Source organism: Erpetoichthys calabaricus, chromosome 13 (genome assembly GCF_900747795.2).
Source record: "Erpetoichthys calabaricus chromosome 13, fErpCal1.3, whole genome shotgun sequence".
Taxonomy (NCBI): domain Eukaryota; kingdom Metazoa; phylum Chordata; class Cladistia; order Polypteriformes; family Polypteridae; genus Erpetoichthys; species Erpetoichthys calabaricus.
The window spans coordinates 118417436-118444483 of NC_041406.2; the positions used below are offsets into that span (position 1 = coordinate 118417436).

General features: G+C 38.7%; 1 protein-coding gene across 1 annotated transcript in view; it reads left to right on the forward strand.

The window, feature by feature from the left end:
• Positions 1 to 27048, forward strand: part of dpy19l1l (dpy-19-like 1, like (H. sapiens)) — a 66543-nt gene that overhangs the window by 18162 nt on the left and 21333 nt on the right. Inside the window, exons 6-14 of the mRNA XM_028817503.2 lie at positions 877 to 970; positions 5744 to 5801; positions 8651 to 8742; positions 8831 to 8930; positions 16893 to 16970; positions 18973 to 19059; positions 21219 to 21278; positions 22215 to 22295; positions 24093 to 24194. Coding sequence (XP_028673336.1) covers positions 877 to 970; positions 5744 to 5801; positions 8651 to 8742; positions 8831 to 8930; positions 16893 to 16970; positions 18973 to 19059; positions 21219 to 21278; positions 22215 to 22295; positions 24093 to 24194 — 752 coding nt within the window. The remainder of the gene's footprint in view (positions 1 to 876; positions 971 to 5743; positions 5802 to 8650; positions 8743 to 8830; positions 8931 to 16892; positions 16971 to 18972; positions 19060 to 21218; positions 21279 to 22214; positions 22296 to 24092; positions 24195 to 27048) is intronic.

Consider the following 27048-nt stretch of genomic DNA (forward strand, 5'->3'; position numbering starts at 1 on the left):
AAATGCATTGCATTTGTTATTCCAATAGATGTCACATCACAAACATTAATAGTTTTTATGAATCCAATATCAAAAGGTAGATAACAGAAATAGCTAGGCATTGCAAGGTGTGCTACCATTGTTACTGCTGAGGTCTATGTTAATTACTTAGTTTGAAACCCATCATAGATGGGTAGCACAGTTACTTTCTCAAATACAGTGGTAAAATATGTTTTGAACTGTATGTAATTTGTTTCCTTCTCCACATGTTCATCTTGCCATCACTTTAGCTGATGTTAGTGTTTGTCATATCTGTCCAAAGTTCTACTGGCTCATCTCAGTAAGTTTTAGCACATTTTAGTCTGACCTTGCCGTGTTTGTCACTGTTCAAGAGACTTGCTTCTTAGGCTGTGGGCTTTTTCACTAGACTGTTAAATCTATAGGGGTTTTATTCACATTTCTTATTCTTCTGTCACAAACTATAGTAGTTTCCCTTTATTCCCCTAATGCTTGCTGATTTCTGTTCCTTTATCAAGATATTCCAAATTGATGTATCTACGTATGGTTTCTTTCCTGTGGTTTTTGTTACTTTTTTAGCATTACTATTGCTCTCTTTCCGGGGCAATCCCTTGTCTTCATGTAAGTTCAGGTCTACGAGCTTACACTCGGCCCCCAAGAGGGAGATCAAAAGCTGTGTTGAGTACTATACCTTATGTAGTGTTTGCCTATAATAATTTTTTCATCATATACATTTTCTGCATTGCTGACTATGGTGCCAAGATATCAAGCTTAACTTTATAATCTCTATTTATGAATAATATCATAGGACATATGTAGCCTTTTTGGCAGGATCATGTCTTGGTATTGGCCTGAACACATTTTGTTTTTCTCTGCCAGGTTTGGGAGACCCAGCTTCCTTTTATGTTGCAATTGTGTTTGCACTTAATGGACTCATGCTGAGCTTTTTCTTTATCATTGGAGCTTACGTAAGGTAAGTCCACTATTGTAGGCAGTGAGTTACCTTGAGTATTACATCTCATCTTCTCAGAATAATTTGAAAACAATTTGAAAAGAACAGCATTTTTTGCTGGAAAAAAGTTATTTTTTTCACTTTTAGTTATTTATAGAAACGTATATTCTCGTTTATAATTATACACACACTGCATGTATACAGCTGTCTGTAAATATTTTTGTTTTATTGAAAGAGTACAAACTGCTTAGCCTGCCAGGTCTCCACTGCGTCTATTGATGTATTTTGAGTATATTGATGTAATACTTTTCAAACAGTTTGCAGTTTGCTTTTTAATAACCTGTAAATGCAGTACATTTGCCTTGTGTTTGTGCGAATGTGGTTCTTCAGCACCACAGCTGCATTGCAGCTGTTCTCTAAGTTCAGTCCTAAGGTGAAACACTGGCTGAAGGATTTAATTTCAACCAGATGCTGAATTTTACTAAACTCTTTACACTTTTTCTGTCAATTGAGTAATTAACATTTTGAATTAAAATTTTTAACAGAGGGATAAGTTCCTGTTTGTTTTTTTATTAATTGTTTGGTTATTTAAAGCAATTTGTACTAGTGAGCATAAAGGTGGATATTACAGAGAACAGTCAGCTTCACCTTTAGCATTCATTATTGTTTTCACTGAAGTCTGTTAATTTTTCAATATGTGGATAAAATTAGGGTAGCAAAATTAAACAGATTAATTTGACAACAGAGACTTTTTACTATCAAGAAGTTATGGTAAAAATACTCTTTATTTACTTCTTCTTCTTCTTTCGGCTGCTCCCGTTAGGGGTTGCCACAGCAGATCATCTTCTTCCATATCTTTCTGTCTTCTGCATCTTGCTCTGTTACACTCATCACCTGCATGTCCTCTCTCACCACATCCATAAACCTTTGCTTAGGCCTTCCTCTTCCCTGGCAGCTCAATCCTTAGCATCCTTCTCCCAATATACCCAGCATCTCTCCTCTGCACATGTCCAGACCAGCGCAATCTCGTCTCTCTGACTTTGTCTCCCAACCGTCCAACATGAGCTGACCCTCTAATGTACTCATTTCTAATCCTATCCATCCTCGTCACACCCAGTGCAAATCTTAGCATCTTTAACTCTGCTACCTCCAGCTCTGTCTCCTGCTTTCTGGTCAGTGCCACCGTCTCCAACTCTTATAACATAGCTGGTCTTATTACCGTCCTGTAGAAACTTCCCTTTCACTCTGGCTGATACCCGTCTGTCACAAATTACTCCTGACATTCCACCCATTCCACCCTGCCGGCACTCTCATTTTCACCTCTCTTCCACAATCCCCATTACTCTTTACTGTTGATCCCAAGTAGTTAAACTCATCCACCTTCGCCAACTCTACTCCCTGCATCCTCCCATTCCACTGACCTCCCTCTCATTTACACACATGTATTCTGTCTTGTTCCTACTGACCTTCATTCCTCTCCTCTCTAGAGCATATCTCCACCTCTCCAGGGTCTCCTCAACCTGCTCCCTATTATCGCTACAGATCACAATGTCATCAGCAAACATCATAGTCCACGGGGACTCCTGTCTAATCTCGTCTGTCAAACTGTCCATCACCTTTTCAAATAAGAAAGGGCTCAGAGCCAATCCCTGATGTAATCCCACCTCCACCTTGAATGCATCCGTCACTCCTACTGCAGACCTCGCCACTGTCACACTTGCCTCGTACATATCCTATACAACTCTTATGTACTTCTCTGCCACTCCCGACTTCCTCATACAATATCACAGCTCCTCTCGGAGGCACCCTGCCATATGCTTTCTCCAGGTCCACAAAGACGCAATGCAACTCCTTCTGGCCTTCTCTAAACTTCTCCATCAACATCCTCAGAGCAAACATTGCATCTGTGGTGCTCTTTCTTGGCATGAAACCATACTGCTGCTCACTAATCATCACCTCACTTCTTAACCTAGCTTCCACTACTCTTTCCCATAACTTCATGCTGTGGCTCATCAATTTTATTTCCCTGTAGTTACTGCAATCCTGCACATCCCCCCTTATTCTTAAATATCGGCACCAGTACACTTCTTCTCCACTCTTCAGGCATCCTCTCACTTTCCAAGATTCCATTAAACAATCTGGTTAAAAACTCCACCGCCATCTCTCCTAAACACCTCCATGCTTCCATAGGTATGTCATCTGGTCCAACGGCCTTTCCATTTTTCATCCTCTTCATAGCTATCCTTACTTCCTCCTTGCTAATCCGTTGCACTTCCTGATTCACTATCTCCACATCATCCAACCTCTTCTCTCTCTTGTTCTGTTCATTCATCAGCCTCTCAAAGTAGTCTTTCCATCTGCACAACACACTCTTCTTTCTTGTGAGTACTTTCCATCTTTATCCTTTATCACCCAAACCTGCTGCACAACTTTCCCAGCTCAGTCCCTCTGTCTAGCCAATCGGTACAGGTCCTTTTCTCCCCCCTCAGTGTCCAACCTCTCATACAACTCATCATACGACTTTTCTTTAGCCTTCGCCACCTCTCTCTTCATCTTGCGCCTTATCTCCTTATACTCTTGTCTACTTTCTGCATCTCTCTGACTATCCCACTTCTTCTTTGCCATCCTCTTCCTCTGTATACTCTCCTGTATTTCCTCATTCCACCACCAGGTTTCCTTTTCCTCCTTCCTCTTTCCAGATGTCATGCCAAGCACCCTTCTTGCTGTCACCCTTACTACATCTGCTGTAGTTTCCCAGCTGTCTGGTAACTCTTCACTGCCACCCAGTGCCTGTCTTACCTCCTCCCTAAATTCAACCTTGCAGTCTTCCTTTTTCAACTTCCACCATTTGATCCTTGGCTCTGCCCTCACTCTCTTCCTGTTCTTGATCTCCAACATCATCCTACAGACCACCATCCTATGCTGCTTAACTGCACTTTCCCCTGCCACCACTTTGCAGTCTTCAATCTCCTTCAGATCATCTCTTCTGCATAGGATGTAATCCACCTGTGTGCATCTTCCTCCACTCTTATACGTAACCCTATGTTCCTCCCTCTTCTTAAAATACGTATTCACCAGAGCTATGTCCATCCTTTTGGCAAAATCCACTGTCCTCTGGCCTTCTTCATTCCTCTCCTTGACACCATACCTACCCATCACCTCCTCATCTCCACTGTTCCCTTCACCAACATGCCCATTGAAATCCGCTCCAATCACCACTTTCTGTCCCTTGGGTACACTGTACCTCACTTCATCCAACTCACCCATTGCACACCCAACTTGCGGTGCATTTACACTAACAACGTTCATCATCACACCTCCAATTTCCAGCTTCATAATCATTACTCTGTCTGACACTCTCTTTGTTTCATTTCTAAAACACTCTTGACATACTGTTCCTTCAGAATAACTCCTACCACATTTTTTCCTCCCATCCACACCATGATAGAACAATTTAAATTCACATCCAATTCACCTGGCCTTACTCCCCTGCCATTTAGTCTCTTGCACGCACAATATATCACTTACCAGTCATACTGCCAACATTCAAAGTTCCTACCCTCAGTTCAGCTCTCTTTACTTTCCTCCTGCCTCCGGACACGTCTCCCCCCTTTTCTTCTCCTTCTTCTTCGGCCAACAGTAGCCCAATTTCCGCCAGCACCCTGTTGGCTAACAGTACTGATGGCAGTCGTTGTTAACCCGGGGCTCGACTGATCCGGTATGGAAATTTGTATTGTTGTCCGCATATTTATTTGGCAAAAATTTACACCGGATGCCCTTCCTGACGTAACCCTCCCCATTTATCCGTGCTTGGGACCAGCATGAACAAACACACTGGTTTGTACATCCCCTGTTATTTACAATTTCTTTTAATTGTTATTCTTGCTGTCTGATGCCTTTGAAAATGCAGGAGATAAAAAGTACAATCAATTAAAATTAAAAATTAGTCCCCGATTCTGAGACTAGCTCAAGTAAAAACCTGAAACCCTAGAATTCCCCTATACACAATTCAAAAATCACTCCTTTAGACAGTTTCTCAAATGGAATGGGAATGTTCGTAGGCTGACACTGCTTTCCCCACCAGAGGGCAATGCTGCTTTATGTTTACTGTGATTCTTTTCTTCCATTGGCCCAACTTGCTAGTATTTGGTTGTTGTTTTACTTGCACCTTTCTTTGCATTTTAGTTTACAAGGCCATATAAGGATTCTCTTTTTGGACTTTACTTTATTTGTCATGATCCCAGTTGAAAAGCTCTTTGGTTAAATAGTTTGACCCGAGACTAAATTCACAGATATTTAGGTTTTAAAATCAATTTGAAAGATTCAGGATTTCACAGTGCAGAGGCTAAATATCTAGTTGTACTAATTTTGGTAATATCCTCCTCTAAACTCCTTGCATACTGTTAATTTATTAAGATTCTCACAGGAGAAATTGGTAACTTTCAAAATGACCACATAATTTTCACCATACATTTTGCAGACTTGCCCACCTTCCTGTCAGCTACCAACAAGTGGTGTTTTCCCGCTGCTTAACAAAGCTACACTTGGTTTATTCACGAGTTCAATGTCCGTGCTGTTTCCTACATTAGAGATTAATTTTCATTCTTTTATGTTTTTTCTGTTATGGCAATGTGTCAAGAAGAATTCAGATTGTTTGGCTCTTTTATTTTGTCTGTTCATTTCATAGTTGTCATGTGTACTTGTCAGTGACTAGCCCTAAAGTGTTCAAAACAGATTACATTTCTAGATTGTAATCAGTAATTTGTCTGACGGCCTTTTCTCTTTTTCTGTCAGTGGCAGCAGCCTTGGAGGAATTGTGACAGTCTTATGCTTCTTTTTTAACCATGGGGAGGTAAGTCTCTACCAAAATATCTTATAAATTAACTGAATTTTTTTGATTCTAAAATGGTTGTTATTACAAGAGAAAAAATATTGACAGTTAATTCCACTCTGAAACATAAGATCAAAAGTTAAAACTTAACAGTGCAAAGTATGAACAGTTGTAAATTCATCAGGTTTCCACATAAAGTATAGAATTTATGGAACTGACATATGTGAGGGGAGTAGAGAAATAGAAATGCAAGATAGAAATGCCTTAAAGGTAGGGTGAGAAGCTCGGTCATCTGGGAGGAGATCAGAGTAGAGCCACTGCTCCTCCGCATCAAGAGGAGTCAGATGAGGTGGCTCAGGCATCTGATCAGGATGCCTCCTGGACGCCTCCCTGGTGAGGTGTTCCGGGCACGTCTAACCAGGAGGATTCCCCAGGGAAGACCCAGGACACGCTGGAGGGACTATGTCTTTCGGTTGGCCTTGGAATGCCTCAGGATTCCCCCGAAAGAGCTAGTAGAAGTGGCCAGGGAGAGGGAAGTCTGGGCATCTCTACTCAAGCTGCTGCCCCCGCGACCCGATCTCTGATAAGTGGAAGAGGATGGATGGAGATAGAAATGCAGGTGTTGCACAAGATACAAAAGAAAGTATGTGAGTCAAAGGTTTGTTGGTCCTTCAATGTAATTGTAAAATCTGAGCTTTCTAAACAGTTCTGTTTGATTTGCAATAAAGTGTTATAATTTGAAGATATTTGTTAATTCGATTTGAACACTTAATTGCATCATGATTAAATCAATTTCTTCTGATTGTGTTTTATGTCATTTTGACATGATGCAATACAATCATGTTTTAAGTTCAAACATCCATCCATCCATCTACTTTCCAATCATGTTTATCCAAAGCAGGGTCACTTGGAAGATGGAGCCTATCCCAACACACATTAAATGCAATGTTCAAACAATCCCTGGACAGGACATCAAACCACTGAAGGGTGAACACAGACACATCAGAAACCAAGTCTTTGGAGCGGAAACCCATGCAGACACAGGGAGAACATGCAAACTCCATGCAGGCAGCACCTGGGACTTGAACCCCGGCCTCCTTGTTGTCATAGTCACCTGCCCAACTATATATGGCCCAAGTTCACACATTAAAATGCAGCATTGAATCCATGTGCTCTGCCTTAAGTGTAGTCTAAATAGAATCAAATTCTTTTGTCTTTGAATGGAAAAACACACCAACTTGAGACAATACTTTCTGGTGTGTCATAAATACCTAGAAATATTTAAACATGAAAACAGAAAAGATATCTACCAGTCTTTATTTTTATGTAAGGCATTTTGCTGGTACTTTATAATGCTTCGTGTTGTATTTTTACATACAACAAAAGATAAAAGAAAATTCAAATACACCTTCTGTAAAGACTCTGTTGAGTCTGATAATATCCTGCAATCAAATTCAAATTAAATCATACAGTGCAGTAAATGTGTATATATATAAATGTATATACATAAATGTTTATATTTCTTTGGGTCCTGGAGCTTCAACTTTACATATCAGTGCATGTTCTAACTCCATTCATCCACTTCAGTGTCATATGGTCTGAAGTACGTGGGCACAAGTGAAGAAACTGTCTGGTATGCCAAACCATTGCAGGGTACATTTACGCACATACACACATCATCATTCACCTACCCAGGCTGGGTAGGGGGGAAAAAAAGCCCAAGTACCCAGAGGAAAACCCACGTGGAGATTAGGTAGCTCTAGACTAAAAGCAATTGAGCCAGAAATTGAATGCAATCTAATATGGCTGTGACACCGAAGTTGTAAGCACTGTCATAACAGGTGACATCCAAAAAATCAGTGGTTTTGCATTCTAATATTCCAGATTTCTGTTCATTCAGTCAACGGTAATAAATGGTGATGGTGACATGATACAATCCTGCAAAGAAAAAAATGCTGCTTTACACATCAGCAACATTTGTGTCTATTAGAGATAACCAGCAGGATCTGTTTTCATTCAGAGCTTCCTGTTTAAAATTGTATAGACAATTGCAGAGTCTTCAGAAACATTTCTACTTGGTCTGTGAACAAATCATGGTGCACCAGTTTGCTGATGAGACCTTTTGCAACTGCTTAGCAGTAACTATGTGTTTCAAGCTTAGTGTGCCAAGTCTAGGCAAATGATCCTTGTAACCTTTGTTCCATACCAAGCAGGTACCTGCAGTTTGTTCATCTTTAGCACTGACTAGAGAGAGACCTATTGTAATGCATCTGTAGGTTTCTGGATGTAGTTCTACTGTTTTCATATACTTGCTTCATAATTGTGTTATTTTCCTGGAATGATATTGGCTTGAAAATGATGTTCATGCTTGAAAAGATTGAGTGTTGTCCCAAAGATCTTCATTTCAAGACCATGTATTGCTTTTTTCCTGGAGAATTTCAAGATTATTTTATTCACCTGGGCCAAAGTGTGTCTTGAGAATATGTGATTAGATAGGAACATTACACGTTCAATAATATTGGTTTATGAAGTAAGGGTGAAACTTTGGAGCAAATTTTTCACTCTAGTATTATTTTTTTAGGAATTGGTTGAATGTCAGAAAACATTCTGTCCAATGGATTGGCATACGCTTAGTGTATCCTAAAGGTGCAAATATTTCTTTTTCACAAAGCAGCAATAAATAAGTCAGTACAAAGACACAAGTGCAGGCTTAATTACAGTTACCCACAAATGGAAAGATCTTCTGATGTTTGTCTGTAATAAACTGAGATGAGCTGGCCGCACTTCACACAACAGTTAAAAACAACAGCTGCCTGTGTCATTTTGCTTCTCATTTACTCTAGCCCTGTGCTTTGTTTCTTTCTGTTTAGAGTACACGTGTCATGTGGACTCCACCTTTGCGCGAGAGTTTCTCCTACCCATTTCTTATCTTTCAGATGTTGGTTTTAACACACATTCTCAGGTGAGGACAGCACATTTTTGGCCAACTTTGTCTAGTCTTTTGAGTGTAGCGCTTCATTTTAATACATTTAATCTTATTGTTTTGTTAGGACTCCCAAAGCAGGAAAATGTGCCTTTGTCGCCCTTTCTGTGTCAAATGTGTTTTTCATGCTGCCTTGGCAGTTTGCACAGTTTGTTTTACTTACTCAGGTAAGTATCATCTGGTAACCTGTGTGTGTGCACGCCTGTAAAATATTATGAAATGTGTATGTATATATTTCACTGGAGTTTTTTTTTTCTTGGAGAACCATCCATAAAAATGCAACTCCCTTTTGCATTTGTTTTGTATCTTTTTCAGTGAATAACATTTAAAATGTAACCTCTTCCTGATAGCTAAAATTAATTGAGTGTCCTTTCATATATTTATCTTTTCTTTGGCACCTCCATGTTGTTTGATCATATTTTAACTGAACACTCTTCAGTTTCAGTTATTGGTTCTAACGAACACCCTAGTAAGCTGCAATACTGTTTATTCTATTACTACTACTGTTTGGACAAATACAGTGCATCCAGAAAGTATTCACAGCGCATCAGTTTTTCCACATTTTGTTATGTTACAGCCTTATTCCAAAATTGATTAAATTCATTTTTTTCCTCAGAATTCTACACACAACACCCCATAATGACAACATGAAAAACGTTTACTTGAGGTTTTTGCAAATTTATTAAAAATACAAAAATTGAGAAAGCACATGTACATAAGTATTCACAGCCTTTGCCATAAAGCTCAAAATTAAGCTCAGGTGCATCCTGTTTCCCCTGGTCATCCTTGAGATGTTTCTGCAGCTTAATTGGAGTTCACCTGTGGTAAATTCAGTTGGTTGGACATGATTTGGAAAGGCACACACCTGTCTATATAAGGTCCCACAGTTGACAGTTCATGTCAGAGCACAAACCAAGCATGAAGTCAAAGGAATTGTCTGTAGACCTCCGAGACAGGATTGTCTCGAGGCACAAATCTGGGGAAGGTTACAGAAACATTTCTGCTGCTTTGAAGGTCCCAATAAGCACAGTGGCCTCCATCATCTGTAAGTGGAAGAAGTTCGAAACCACCAGGACTCTTCCTAGAGCAGGCCGGCCATCTAAACTTAGTCAGGGAGGTGACCAAGAACCCGTTGGTCACTCTGTCAGAGCTCCAGAGGTCCTCTGTGGAGAGAGAACAACCTTCCAGAAGGACAACCATCTCTGCAGCAATCCACCAATCAGGCCTGTATGGTAGAGTGGCCAGACGGAAGCCACTCCTTAGTAAAAGGCACATGGCAGCCCACCTCGAGTTTGCCAAAAGGCACCTGAAGGACTCTCAGACCATGAGAAACAAAATTCTCTGGTCTGATGAGACAAAGATTGAACTCTTTGGTGTGAATGCCAGGCGTCACATTTGGGGGAAACAGTGAAGTATGATGGTGGCAGCGTCATGCTGTGGGGATGTTTTTCAGCGGCAGGAACTGGGAGACTAGTCAGGATAAAGGGAAAGATGACTGCAGCAATGTACAGAGACATCCTGGATGAAAACCTGCTCCAGAGTGCTCTTGACCTCAGACTGGGGCGACGGTTCATCTTTCAGCAGGACAATGACCCTAAGCACACAGCCAAGATATCAAAGGAGTGGCTTCAGGACAACTCTGTGAATGTCCTTGAGTGGCCCAGATTTGAATCCGATTGAACATCTCTGGAGAGATCTTAAAATGGCTGTGCACCGACGCTTCCCATCCAACCTGATGGAGCTTGAGAGGTGCTGCAAAGAGGAATGGGCAAAACTGGCCAAGGATAGGTGTGCCAAGCTTGTGGCATCATATTCAAAAAGACTTGAGGCAGTAATTTCTGCCAAAGGTGCATCAACAAAGTATTGAGCAAAGGCTGTGAATACTTATGTACATGTGATTTCTCAGTTTTTTTATTTGTAATAAATTTGCAAAAATCTCAGGTAAACTTTTTTCATGTTGTCATTATGGGGTGTTGTGTGTAGAATTCTGAGGAAAAAAATGAGTTTAATCCATTTTGGAATAAGGATGCAGCATAACAAAATGTGGAAAAAGTGATGCACTGTGAATACTTTCCGGATGCACTGTGAGTAATTTTTTTTGTTTCAGTCTAAAAGATGAATGGGAACGCAAATTTAAAAAAAAAATAGAACCCTATACAAAGCAGCAAGATTTTGAAGATGTATGCTGCTATATTTTTAGTGTTTGTAAACATTACACTAAACTCAATTAATACTGCAAAAGAACAAGGCTGTCCACTTGACTGTTCTTTATTGTCCCCTGAACATGTGGTTCTTTGTCTGACAGAAAATACTTCCAGTTCTTTAATATGAAAAATAGTAATAAAAAAAAAAAAAAAAGTATATGTTGTTATAATCTAGTCTAGCAGTAACTGGCCAATGGCTTTTTTTCTGAATTTGATGAAGAATCATTCCTTTGTTTTACATGCTGTATAATTTTCACATTTTTTATATAGCTAACTTTGGGGGGGAAATCAGATAATCTTTTGCAGTTGTTATAGAAAATAATCTCTTGACTGATCTGAGTCTCTTATGATTAGTTCATTGTTCAACATATCTTAAGTGATATTTAGTGTGCTTGATCCAAAATTTTACATCTTTGTCTGTACACAAGCAGACCTGGCAAATCATACCTAGGTCTGAAACTGGCATGTTGCTGGATCAAGTTTCCCAGGATACTCCGTTCCAGTTCTGTTTATAGATGACAATAAACCAGTAATTTAGTGGTAAATTCCTTGGATGGCTGGTATGTGTAATTAGATGTGAAATTTGATACCTTGCGTAAGAGGCAGATTGTTGTTTGTTTCATCATTGATTTATTCTTTAAATGTTTGTATCATAAGAATAGTGGCTGTTGGCAGATATGAAAACTCCAGGTGATGAGTTGAAATATTAGGGGCACATTTTTTTCGTTCTGTATCAAATTATATCAGTAATTTATATTGCATCATATAAGAGCATATAGTTTGTATGCAACAAGATAAAATTGAACTTTGTGTATATATAGTATAGCATATTAAGACAGCCAGATAAGAAGTAAGGAACAATTTACTACAGTTTAGTTTTCCCACATAAGTTTTCAATTACTATCAACATATACTTTAAGTAGTATTATAGTGAAACTCGCATCAAACACACATTTTAAGACAGAAAAATAAGGAGCAACAAATTTAGCAAAAAGTTAAAAAAAAATAGATTTGCTTGCAGTGAAACATTAGGACGTGTGTGTGTGTGGCTATGAAACTATTCTTGTAGCACTGTATACAGAATTGGCCTTGGTGTTCTAACAATGATCGTTTTAATGAAGTCAGAGACTAATGAGCCAGGTCACTTCAGTTTTAATTTTCATATACATATTTCTGTATTTTTTTTTTTTTATTTTTTTTTTTTTTTTTGTTTATTATTCCACTAATTTTTCTTACCAATTCAGTGTTGCTTTTGTGTATGATAGGTTTTATCATTTGATATGTGGTTTAGTTACATTTACTATCAGTTTCCATCATGTACCTTGAATCTTCATATTGGTAGTAGAAAGCAATGATTTTTCATTTATCTTCAAAGAGCATATTTGTCACATAAAATACACTACTCCGTTTCTTTGTTTAGAATACAGTATCAATATGAACAAAAATAACTTTTTTTTTTCTTCAACAAATAACGCAAAATGCAAAGGATGTAACTGGGTCTTTAGAAAGTGGAGCAGTTTACATACACTGATGTTTTGTCAAAAGTTTATAGTTTGTTTTCTGTTCCTAAGCATTATTTGGTAGGGAGTCATGTTCTAACTAATTTTGATATTTAAGTGTTAACGAACAGATCTCTGGTCAACCACAAAAAAATAATAATTACACTTTGGCTGATGTTACAGGCAACCACAGCCCATGTTCCTTTCAAAGTTAACACTCTGCCACATTTGGACATTATAATTCAAGTTTAATCAAAATGCCTAATCCTAATATTTACACTATCCATTGCAGTGATATAATACATCAACTGACATTTTAATGAAATTAGTAATAACCATGTCCTTTTTATTAATTTTTGTCTTGAAAAAAATGCAGGGTTTTGCTGCTACATTCCTTAGACTGTGCAGGATCACAGATAAACTAATCCCGAAACAGGCTCCTGGTGCACCTGTGACAATCCTGAATCCCCTTTATGCAGCACATGAGGTGCCAAGCCTTCTTGAGGTGCTACAGATGTGTGTAGGTGCCAGGAAACAGTCTATAAAGTACCAGAAGATTATTCCATGGTACACACTGTCTCAAAGTTCTAGTTCCAGGATATCCAGCTCTGCCTTTGCAACAGGGCATTTCCAGAATATGTGTGTTGTTGTTTCTTCCTGTGTGATAGATAGAACTTTACTTGTCCCCAGAAGGAAATTTGGCATTTTTAACAGTTCTTTAAAAAAATGTAACTACTGTACATAGATAGATAAATATGTGTTTATAATGTGGTCTGAACACACACCACAAATAAAATATAAAAGAAAAAAAAATCTAACTTGGCCTTCACAGTCACTGTCAGGCATTATGCAGGTGTATTTCTGTTGGAATAAAAGAGCCCCAGTAGTGTTTCGTGACACACTTCTGCTGAATAATTTGTTGGGTGAAAGTCCTCAGTCTTAGTGTGATATAGAGAAGATGTGCAGCATCATTCATAATGATACTCAGTTTTTTTTTTCTTTTTAATTGTGTTCTTTGGTACTACCTCCAGGGTGTCAAGAATGTGTCCCCTAACTGTGTCAGCCCTTTTAATTAGCTTGTTGATTTGGTGGGCATCTCTCGAATTGACGTTAATAGCCAAGTACACCAAAGAAAAGCTGTCTTCTAAGAAAAAAGACCCTGCTCTGCCCTTTCTTATAGTTCCTCTGTGTTATAAGACTGATCCAGCCTGTCATTGATGTGGAACCCCAAGTACTTGTAGGAGTTCACCACTTCAATATCCACTCCCTGAATGGTGAGTGGACATAGAGGCTTTTTGGTGCATTGAAAGTCAATACCAGTGTCTTAGTTTTGCTGATGTTAAGTTGCAGACAGTTCTGTTTGTACCAAGAAACTAAGTTCACCACCTGACTCCTATACTCCCCCTTATTGATATACCTCATAAGTGCAGAATCATGAAAATTTCTGCAAGTGACATGTCCTTGTGTTGTATTTATAGTCTGAGGTGTACAGAGTGAAGAGAAAAGGAGACAGGACTGTTCCTTAAGGTGCTCCAGTGATGTTCAAATCCATATCAGAAAAACAGTCTTTGAATATCACACAGGTAGTCTATTATCAAGGACGCCATAGGCTTATCAACCTGCATATATCTGAGCTTACCCCTTAACCAAGATGGCTGTATGGTATTGAGCACACTGGAGAAATCAGGATTCAAAAAACATAATCCTCACAGGGCTTCCAACTTTTTTCAGGTGAGAATAAGCCTTGTGGAGCAGATGGATAAGTGCATCCTGCACTCCACTCCAATATTTTTCCGATAGGCATACTGCAGTGGATCCAGGTGGTCTATCACAAGACAACTCATATAGTCCAGGACTAGTCCCTCAAAGGTCTTCATGATGTGAGACGCAAATGCCACTAGTCTGTAGTCATTAGGTGAAAAAGCATCTGCCTTCTTTGGAACAGGAACAATGCACATCAACAATCCATATAGTGTGAGCACTTGGCTTCTTCTTTGTCTTGTCTGATCTCTGGACTGCATGATGCACTCAACATACAAAAAGTATAGGTGAAGTAAGGTAGCTTTGCCTAATTACAGAGAGAGATCGTGATGTGGGTGATTTTCTAGGTAGATCTTCTGCTCATCCATGTGATGTACTTTGATATCTCCCCATCCCAAACCTTTGCAAATCCTGGTGGTTCTTCTTTCGGCTGCTCCCGTTAGGGGTTGCCACAGCAGGTCATCTTCTTCCATATCTTTCTGTCCTCTGCATCTTGTTCTATTACACCCATCACTTGCATGTCCTCTCTCACCACATCCATAAACCTTCGCTTAGGCCTTCCTCTTTTCCTCTTCCCTGGCAGCTCTATCCTTAGCATCCTTCTCCCAATATACTCGGCATCTCTCCTCTGCACATGTCTAAACCAATGCAATCTCGCCTCTCTGACTTTGTCTCCCAACCGTCCAACTTGAGCTGACCCTCTAATGTACTCATTTCTAATCCTATCCATCCTCATCACACCCAGTGCAAATCTTAGCATCTTTAACTCTGCTACCTCCAGCTCTGTCTCCTGCTTTCTGGTCAGTGCCACCGTCTCCAACCCATATAACATAGCTGGTCTCACTACTGTCCTATAGACCTTCCCTTTCACTCTTGCTGATACCCGTCTGTCACAAATCACTCCTGTCACTCTTCTCCACCCATTCCACCCTGCCTGCACTCTCTTATTCATCTCTCTTCCACAATCCCCATTACTCTGTACTGTTGATCCCAAGTATTTAAACTCATCCACCTTCGCCAACTCTACTCCCTGCATCCTCACCGTTCCACTGACCTCCCTCTCATTTACACACATGTATTCTGTCTTGTTCCTACTGACCTTCATTCCTCTCCTCTCTAGAGCATATCTCCACCTCTCCAGGGTCTCCTCAACCTGCTCCCTACTATCGCTACAGATCACAGTGTCATCAGCAAACATCATAATCCACGGGGACTCCTGTCTAATCTCGTCTGTCAACCTGTCCATCACCATTGCAAATAAGAAAGGGCTCAGAGCCAATCCCTGATGTAATCCCACCTCCACCTTGAATGCATTCGTCACTCCTACTGCAGACCTCACCACTGTCACACTTCCCTCGTACATATCCTCTACAACTTTTACGTACTTCTCTGCCACTCCCAACTTCCTCATACAATACTACAGCTCATCTCGAGACACCCTATCATATGCTTTCTCCAGGTCCACAAAGACACAATGCAACTCATTCTGGCCTTACTTCTCCATCAAGATCCTCAGAGCAAACATTGCATCTGTGGTGCTCTTTCTTGGCATGAAACCATACTGCTGCTCACTAATCATCACCTCACTTCTTAACCTAGCTTCCACTACTCTTTCCCATAACTTCATGCTGTGGCTCATCAATTTTATTCCCCTGTAGTTCCTGCAATTCTGCACACCCCCCCCCCCCCCCTTATTCTTAAATATCGGCACCAGTACACTTCTTCTCCACTCCTCAGGCATCCTCTCACTTTCCAAGATTCCATTAAACAATCTGGTTAAAAACTCCACTGCCTTCTGTCCTAAACATCTCCATGCTTCCATATGTATGTCATCTGGACCAATGGCCTTTCCATTTTTCATCCTCTTCATAGCTGTCCTTACTTCTTCCTTGCTAATCTGTTGCACTTCCTGATTCACTATCTCTACATCATCCAACTCTCTCTCGTTCTCTTCGTTCATCAGCCTCTCAAAGTACTCTTTCCATCTGCTCAACACACTCTCCTCGCTTGTGAGTACATTTCCATCTTTATCCTTTATCACCCTAACCTGCTGCACATCTTTCCCAGCTCGGTCCCTCTGTCTAGCCAATCGGTACAGGTCCTTTTCTCCCTCCTTAGTGTCCAACCTCTCATACAACTCATCATACGCCTTTTCTTTAGCCTTCGCCACCTCTCTGACTATCCCACTTCTTCTTTGCCATCCTCTTCCTCTGTATACTCTCCTGTATTTCCTCATTCCACCACCAGGTTTCCTTTTCCTCCTTCCACTTTCCAGATGTCACGCCAATCACCCTTCTTGCTGTCACCCTTACTACATCTGCTGTAGCTTCCCAGCTCTCTGGTAACTCTTCACTGTTCTTTTTTAAAATGTAGACCTAATGGAATCGTACAGTGATAAAGTCACAGGTGTTTGGTTTAGTTACTTTTTCTTACTGTGTTTTAGAGCGATTAGATTATAGTTCATCTAAGTTTAATGCATCAGCCATTTAATTGTTTCCTTGGATTGGACCTTAATTTTAAGATTTTAAAATTTGATTGCTGCTAGGGTAGGAATAGTGTTAGAAAATGCTAATGCTTTTTTTTCACATCCCAGCTTTGGAAGAACAGTATTTATGCAAGCCTTGAATAGTCTCCGTCACTCTCATCTTAACTTACTGTTTTTCAGGTTGCATCATTATTTGCTGCTTACATCATTGGCTACCTTGAATCTGACAGACTGCAGCACCTTTTGTATGCCCACATGGTAAATACTTGTGTTAGTTTCTTTTGTGCATTACTTTGTGCCATCTGATGCTTGCAATTGCGGACAAAAAGATGAACATTAGTACAGTATTCACATTCTCAGATACCTGCGAATTGCCTTTGTGGGTAAGTTTAGAAAGGGATGATTTCTGTTTATAAATTTTGTTGATTCAGCAGAAATGTTTCCATATATTCATTTGGAAATTATGTTTTTATTGGTAATAGCTGGTATGATTGGGAGTGTCAGAATTCACAGGAAGTGTTTCTGTTTTTATTATTGTAATAATCCCAGCCAATTTTTAGTGGTTCTGAACTTTGCAAGGTCTTAATGGAAGAAATGGAATTTGTTGAAATGTTGCCTGTAGTTTTAAATTAAGAAAGAAAGCTTTCATTTGAGAAGAATATATTCAGTCCTTCTTGTTCCGTTCTTTTCTGTACTGACTGCCAACCAAGACAGGGCAGTTGTTTCTGATTCTATTCATCTTTCATATATTTGTTGCTTTTCCCAAAATTCAGGCAAAAACCTGTCAAGACACTAGGAAAAACAGTAAATCCTTGTTATCTGCGGATTCCAGCCCTGAGGATTCGCTTATCCGCTATTATAAAGTGTAGCACATTTTGTGACACCTGTGATCTAATCATGTCCGTTCATTGATAATGTCCTCGCTGAGGGCAGGTCTAGACATCGGGAAAGTTTTTTTTTTTTTCTTTTTCTTTTCAGCCATGCAGAAGAGGAAAAAGACTTGGACAGACAAAAAATTAAGACATGTCATTGAACCCCATTCATAATAGGGACTTGGGTTTGCAATTGTCCCCCATGAACAAGAATTCCCAGTAGATGCAGGTCATTGGCTCATACTGATAAAGTCCCTGCCCTTTGTACACACCGCCATTACCAATTGGATGGTTTAGTGAAGTCTTCAGATTATCCTCACTGCAGTTGCTCACAGTCTGTGGCAGAGTGTCTAGAAGACAATCAAAATTGACTATAGAGGAAGTAAGTCATTACAAGGTTTCCATAGGTGAACATGTAGAAAGATCATTACCCCCTGCCAGTCCTCTTCCTGAGCCAGCATCCCATCAGAACCTAACCCTATTTTTCCCTTAGGATCAATGCTTCAGTATAAGTGTTTTTTCAGGGATGTAACCCCTGCAGATAATGAGAATTGACTGTACCTGCTTATGAAAATATAAATACATAGGTAATATGCAGGAATTCAAAAAGGTATATGTGGGGAAAAGGCAGAGATGTTTAAATATATAAAGCATAAATGCAAAAAATGTAATGACAATTTAAATGTTTAATTGGAACAAAACAAAAGATGAAGAATATAGATAATTGGAAAAAGCTAGTAAAATGAAAAGAACAAAAGCAACAAATGCAATGGACTAACAAAAACAAATTTTTACAGTAATTTAAATCAGAACACAAATTTAAATGAAACTGTATAAACAACCATCCTGAAACTCTTGTATTGTAATGATTAAAGACTGAATGAAAGTAAAACAAATACAGAAAATCAGAATTAAATGCAATGTATAACAGAATGACCATGACCAAACAAAATGACCCAAAAATTTAATGTACAAAATCTAATTGTATGATTGCATTAAAGCAGCAGAACTAATGACAGAATGACATTGGTGTGTAACATAAATAAGGAAAAAATACTCAACATGAGAGAAACATACAGACATTGATGATATTTGGTGAAATCTGAGACTTAAGCTAGCAGTTTTTAAATCTGTTATTGTGCATGTTTTCAGGGTCACTATGTACCCTACAAACTTCTCCAGCTTCCCAAATTACATAGGACAAATTTAAAATAAAGCTGTATCCTCCATGCAGAAATAGTGTTCATGGTAGTGATTTGTGTATCTTGTCTCTTTAATTTCTCATGGCAGCTTCTCATTCATCCAGATCTATATGACAAGCACTTGGTAATACATTCAAAGGCAAAATTAAGAAAGATGTGTTTCTGACCATCATTTTTGTCTTGCAGGCTTCACTTTTGCTATGTTTTGTCCTTATGTTTGGAAACTCTATGTTGTTGACTTCTTTTTATGCTTCTTCACTGGTGTCAATGGGGGTAAGAGAACCTAATTTGTTAAAGCTTATTGACTAGCTCTGTCCATAATAGTACTCACTATTTTTTTATCCTCAATGAAGTTTAATTGGTTTGTTGTTGCTATTTTTGTTTTCAGTTTGCTTCTTTTGTACACACTTGCTAAATTATATGCATAGTCAGTCATTTTTTCACCCTGTAAACAGAAAATTATTTTAGATAAATGCTTTGGCACATGTTGAGTTTCTGGTGCACTATTGCTTATGCAAGTCTCAGTTTTATTTCTATGAAACATCGATCTACTTTAGGTCGCTACCTGTCACTTGCAGTTATTTTAAATAATAATGCCAGAAGTGAATACAAGCAATAGTCACATGAAAAAGTAAGCACATCCCATGAGAAGTGTTTACTTTCTCTACTTGTTTGAACAGGCAAACATTAGATTTTCATGCAAACAGTGCCTACAGGTAAAGGTTTGAATGAATGGCACATACAATTTACATAGTGGATTCATTCATATAGTCTATATTAACAAAAATGCAGTTTTGTCACATTTAAAAAGTTAGTACACCTTGACTTTTATCACCACTTCAAATCTATAAAATTTAAATCAGGTGCTCCATATCAAGTTCCAATGATTAGAACCTCCTTAGAGATAATGCAGGTGGAACCCGTGTTATTTAAGCTGGCGATATCTAGGGTCTGGTGTTTTCGTTGCTATTCGGAAAGAAGGTTGTGGATGCCTATGAGTCTGGCATGGGATTTATAAAGTTTGCGAAATTATTTGAAATCAAGTATTCCACTGTACGGAAAATCATCCCTAAGTGGAATAGTTTTCAAAAGATTGCTAATTTGTTGAGGACTGGCCAACTCCGTAAATTCATCCAAAGAGCTAATGATTTAATACTAAAAGAAATCTCCAAGAACCCCAAAATTGCATTGCAGGATCTGCAGGTAATTTGCAAAAGTGGGAGTCAAAGTGCATGCATCACAATCTGAGAGAGATTGTATAATTTTGACCTGCATGCAAAGTGTGCCGGGAAGGAGCCTTTGCTGTCCAAAAAGAACATTAGAGCAAGACTACAGTTTTCCATTGATCATATAGGCAAAAACCAGGCATTCTGTGTGGTGCAAACCAAAGACAGCATTTCCGTATACTACCTGTGAAGCATGTTGGTGGGAATGTTATGGTTTGGGGTTATTTTCCTGCCTCCTTACAACCATCAAGGCAGTTTATGAATTGTGCATTATATCAAAGTGAGCTTGTAGAGAAAGTGAGTCCATCAGTCTGAAAGATGAAGTTGAACCAGAAATGGACCTTTAAAAACGATAATGATCAGAAGCACACTAGCAAACACAAAAAGAAGAAAGACAGGGTTGTGGACAGGCCTTGTAAAAGCCTTGATTTGAATCCCACTTAAATGTTGTGGGGGATTTGAAATGGACAAAACATGCAATAAAATGCACAAACATTTTGCAACTTAAAGAATTTTGTATGGAGGAGTGGTCAATAAATTTCATTGTGTCAGAGACTGGTGGGCAGTTATGCAAAATTTCTGCTAAAGGCGGAAATACCAGTTTCTGAGGCCTAGGATGTACTTACTTTAACCCCAGTACACTGTTAACACCTATTGACATTCTTGTTGAATAAATAACTAAAAAGGAATTTTTTCTTTCTGTTTTTTATTCAAGTATATCACTTGTATCTGTAGGTACTGTTTACGTACAGATCTATATGTTGAGAAATTTAACAGTTTCCATGGTATGTACTAACTTTTTGAAATGACTGTATTTTGGTCATGATTGGGTGACAGTAAGCTATTCTACAACATCATGACACAATACAAGTCTGAATATATTGTTTTTTCAGTCCTCATTTATAGAATTTTTCCACATTAGTGGGTTTTTTTTCCTCTGTTTTCTTCAGTTCTACTCTGTTGTGGTTAAAATTATGTCTGAGGCATCATTTTTAAAAATTCTCAGAGTGTACTGGTGAGGGCTGCTGTACTCAGAATTTGAGCATCTACCTTTTAAGCCTTTAACAACTGATAACCAGATGAGACTTCTTAGGGAAGGCAGGGTTCTGTTTACATCATTTGGTCTCATTTCTCCAAAGTCTGAGGAGAAAAATAATATAAAAATCCATTTTAGTGGTGAATCATTCTATCTATTCTTTGTTTTAGGGTATAATTGCACTGAAATCTAAACTCATTCAGTACTACAAGGAGGGCTTTCTATTGTGGGTAAGTAAAACTAAGCACATATGACTTGCAAAGAAAATGACAAAAGAGACGATGATGTAGAACTTCACCTCATAAATAATGTATTTTTACCACCAGATTGTATTCACATTTGTTAGATCTTCATGTCTTACAATAAAACACAAGCTGATGTTTTTAAAGAAACCTTCACAAATTAAATGTGCCCTCTAATCTTCAGAGTTATTGTTTTATTCATCTGAAAAATCAGATATAATAATTTAATGGTGAAAGGAGTGTGTGCTTGTTTCCTTCAGATGCCAAAACACTAATAAAGTACTGTGAAATCTTTAGTCACATATTTAATTGGTTCTAGTTATCAAATCATTAAGCCAAAATAACCATGTCTTTAAAATGATATCCTCATTATATACAGTATGGATATCCATTTTTAATTCAGTTCTGCATCTGGCAGAGTCTTTCCTTACAACAGCAGGTGTAAGCTTTCACCCGAGGCACTAGATACTTTCCATCATATACAGACATATTACTATCCATACCAGAGCACCTTAGAAATTACGAAAATTATAAAAGCAAATGTTCAGATGGACACTGATGTAAACAATAGTTACACATGAAAATACATCATGGAGATCACCACGAGTCAGTATTCAAACACTGCTGCCTCGTATTACCAGTAATCATTGTGCCACCATGAAATATGCACTGAACATCTTAATACACTGTTGAAATACATGATATAAACATAGTGTCAAGCTTTAGTGGATTCATTCATTTATTTATATATATATAAATATATAATATAATTTATTAGTGTCCAATTTTAGTCGATCAAAAGTAAGCTAATCGAGCTAGAGCTAAACACAGTCCTATAAGTAGATGTATTGGTTTGTTTTATTGCTGTGGTTTTTAGTACTTTTTAATTTGTTTGACGGTCTCTCACTTATTTTTCTTCAATAGATTGCCCAGAGCATCATCTTGTTGATATCAACTATAATTTTGAAAATGTTACTGTCCATTCTTCTCAGGACTTCAGATGATGTAAGTTATTGGAATTGTATGTATTTTTTTTTTATATTCAAGCACTGCATCTTTATTACCTTATTTTCATTTATGCCACCTTGGGTTTCAGGAAGTATAGTTGAGAGTTCTTATTTCTGTTTTCTAAAAATTAGAATGATGACTTATGGTAAGGGATTATGTGGAAGTGAGTCTTGTGTGTTTTTGCATGAATGAATAAGAACATTCATTTTTTGGATTTTTTTATTCCATTACTTGAGACAACTCCGTATATTAGTCTTTTTCACTTCATTAATTTTTACTCTTTGCATTGATCCTGTTTAGTTTTGGAATAAACCCCACACTCGCCTTGGATTCACTGTAACACTTTCCCTTCACCATGTTTCAATTTACATCACACATAATACCTGTCAAGTCTTCTGACTTTACTCATAGCTATTGGTTGTTGTACTTTATGACTCCTCTTTTCCCATAAATATCTTCTTTTCTTCCATTCCTTTATCAGATGTTCTTTCTCTCATCCTATGCACGTTTGAAATATGTCTTTAATTGATACTCTCTTTTTAAATATTATTATTTGATTTATTGCCCATCACAATGCCTCCTTTCCTATACTTAATTATAACTCACTGCTTTCTTTGTAAATGTGTAACTCCACATGATTTTTCCACATTATACATCACCATGTCCATGGTTATTTTTTTACACTTGAACAACTGCTTCCATTTCTTTTCCATCATTGGTCAAAGCATTTTTGTCATTTCACACAACCAGAACACATGTTACATTTTCATTTTCCATTCATCTTGGCCATGTTATTTATTTTCCTAATTTCCTTTTTACCAGGTTGCTCTTGCTGGTAATACTTTTTTCAATTTGCCATGCTATGTTGTGCTTATCTGTGAAATTTTTACAACTGTTCCCATATTGTTTCTGTAAGTCGGCAGCATGTAAAACAGATATGAAGTTAAGACAGTTAGGCAGCAGAATATCCATGCAGCCTTGACATGCCACAAGAAATCCTGGCAGTGGTATGAAACTCCAGTTGCTGTCAGTTATTGCTCAGTGACAAACATATTTGAAAAGAGAACTGGAAGAGAAATTATGGACAACCATCCACATATAGTAGTAATAGGAGTAGTAGTATTGTGATGTGTACAGAGTAACAGTTGGAAATTCATGCTTACATGTCTGACCAATGTGCAAAACTTGTTTTACTGTATATGAAAAAGATGTTTAGAGACTAACCTAAACCACTCATTAGAGCTGATCCCTGAACAGGTAATTTAATTCAAACATGTATGAGTAGCATCCGTATGGAAATATAAATTCAGAACTACATTTTTAGAATGTGAAAAAAATAAAATCCAGCATAGTAAACATTGAAAGCACCATGTATGCAAAAAGGACCCCTTATGGCATCATTAATGTGTCAGGAAGAGCTGAGGAGGAAAACGAGACATGCAGGACACCGACCTGTTATGTTATGTTGGGCTGGTATGAACACCAGACAGAAGGAGGCATCGGCAGTACAATTAAAGTCAGTAAGAGTCACCACCTTAAAAAATGGAATATCTTGTGTGGATACTAAAAAATTTTGCAATGATAGAAGTGAAAACAATAGGCAGTCTGTTTGACATTGTTTTATTTGAGAGAGAGCAAGTATCATGTTGACAACACCACCACCACCACCCCCCATCACAACAATCCCCCAATTCAAAGATATGTTAACTCTGAATGTCTGCTGTGTTTACTGTCTCAATGATGTTGCTTATGAAATGTAGCTCAATTGATCTGTTTTTTGTTTATTACTCACAGGCACACATAAGTAATTTAATAAAGTCTAAGTTTACAAGCTACAAAGATTTTGATACCATGATGTATACCTGTGCTGCAGAGTTTGACTTTATGGAAAAAGAGGTAAGGGTTTTTTGATAAAATAGTCTTTGTTGGGTTCAAAATTGACTGCTCTCTCCAGTTAGACTGGATTTATTTTCTATTTGCTCTTCATTAATAATATGTCAACTATATTTCATCTTTCCAGTTACTGACTAGTCTGTAGTAGGTTTCGGTGGACTATTTAACAACTTACAGTGTTACTTGCTAACACTGAGAATATTCAAGGGCAACACCATAAGTAGAAGAGGGAAAATATTTCTGTTTCCAAATACAAGATTTCTATCTCCAAATAAGCTTGAGATTTGCTTTCACACAATTTATAACCCTATTTTTAAACAAGTACCCATCTTTCCTTCTGTTTTTTTTTCTTCATTTTCATTTTTTCTGTATTGAAATCTTTTTTTTTTTCTTTTTTTAGGAAGTTGTCATTTCTAATTGCATTAATTTGTCAGTGTGCATCTGATGTTTTTTTCATGCCATTGACTTCAAAAGAAGTACTCCTCAAATTATAAAATACAGATTGTACTGTATGTACATTCAGATGCGCCTAACATGAAACAAAAATGTGTAGTTCACAGATACAGTGGAACCTCGGTTCATGAACGTCTTGGAACACATACAAATCGGTTTACGACCAAAAAGTTTGCCAAACTTTTGCATCTGTTCACGACCACACACTCGGTATACGAACAAGCCAGTTTCCCTTTCGGTTTGTACGTGTTCAGTCTCTCCCTGTGCATTTCCTGTGCAGCGAGCAAGAGAGAGAGCGTGCGACACACACACACACACAGGCGCAGGAGAGAGGCACACACACACGAAAGAGAGAGAGACACACACATATACACACACAGGCGCGCGCGCAAGAGAGAGAGACGCGCACACACACACACACACACACACACACACAGGCGCACGAGAGAGAGAGACAGACACACACATATACACACACACACACAGGCATGCGCGCAAGAGAGAGAGACGCACACACACACACACAAGAGAGAGAGACACACACACAGGCGCGCGTGCAAGAGAGAGAAACGCACACACACGAGAGAAAGAGACACACACAGAGAGAGAGACAGAGACAGAGAAGGGGGGGGGGGGGGGCGGTGGCGCAGAGGCGCCCGAGAGAGAGAGCTGGACGCATAAGGTAGGAAGGCAGTTAAAGAATGCACCGGGATTGATTTTGTTTTCACTTCTGTTTACAGCGATCGGTTTGTAGCGTGCATTGTTGCAATGCTACTTTTCTTGGTGGTTTATTAAATTACGGATTTTTTTCAAATGTTCATTTTTTTCCCTGTGCTTAAAACTCATTTAAAAAAAAAAAAAAAGTGTTTTTAGCCAGCAGTTCGTAGCGCTATAGCGCGAACTATTGCAGTGTTAGTTTTCTCTGTTGTTCAAGGTTTTCTCAGTGTTATTCAGTGTTTTTACATTTAGTTCACTATTACGCTGTGCATTCTATTGTTTAATTAACTATATTTGTGCTTAAAAACTTAAAAAATATATATATTTACATACAGTTCGTATGGTCTGGAACGGATTAATTGTATTTACATACAATCCTATGGGGGAAATTGCTTCGGGTCACAACCAAATCGGGTTACGACCAGAGTTTTGGAACGAATTATGGTCATGAACCGAGGTTCCACTGTAATACTTAAGGTGAATTTTCAAATCTGCCGTTTGATGCTAAGAACCATATACTGTATATGTGTGATAAGAGGTTCTGGAGTTTCAATGGGTTTTGATAAATTCAATACACTAGGTGCTTAGCAGTCTTTTGAACACCTCATATGGTGATATAATTTCTGCATAAGACTGAATCAATACATTTCAATTGTATCGGTAGACCTAACACTGATACCCTTAGTGAAAGGCACAAAGCACAACTTAAAAAGGAATTCCAGAGAAAAGAAAAATGTCTTTGAGCAAAAATTAAATAGTGGCAAGGCTTGTAAAACTATTGTAAAAAGTTGAACATTGGTTCCTGCCTTACACCTGTTGCCCCAGGATAGTCTCTGGCTTTTTTCAACTGTGTAATCGCTGGATAAATAAGGTTAAAAAAATGGATAGTGTGGTAAGCGGCTGGGGGTGGAACCCAGCCAGGATGCCTGGAAGGACTGGGAGAGGGACTACACTTTTCCGGACCATGAGAGGGCAGCCGCCCTAGTTGGTATGGGGGCCACGGGAACGGAGCATGGAAGCTCAACCCTATAGTGGCCCATGGTCACCGCCGGGGGCACCTGAGAAGTCCTGGACGTCAGCACTTCTGCCACACCCGGAGGTGCTGGCGGAAGGATTACCAGGGACACCTGGAGTGCTTCCGGGTGCTCATTTTAGCACTTTGGGATTGCTAAAATATAAAGTGCAATATAAATAAAATTTATTATTATTATTATTATTATCATGCGGCACTTCCACCACACCAGGAAGTGGGACAGGAAGCTCATCAGGTGGCACCTGGAGCATGGCCGGGTTGACTTAAAAGGGGACGCCTCCCATCATTCGTCAGCTGGAGTCGGGTGTAAGTGGGCGTAGCTCGGAGGAGAGGAGTGGAGGCTGTGAAGGAAGGCAAGATTGTGAGAGGCCTGGACTGAGGGTGTGTGGTGCAGGGGCAATGGGTTATGTGCAGTAACTGTAAATATTGTACATATGGCGAATAAACGTGTGTTGGTGACTAAACCATCAATGTCCGCCTGTCTGTGTCCGGGCTGGTTCCCACAGTAGTTATATACGATTTAATAATTCAACTTTAATATAGCTTTTCAATGTAGTCTGCCCAGCATAAACAGGTAAATAATTCATGCCATGCTGTGCCAACATAAAGGTCTTGATAACTTGCAGAATTTTATATCCTGATATTCCCACTGGC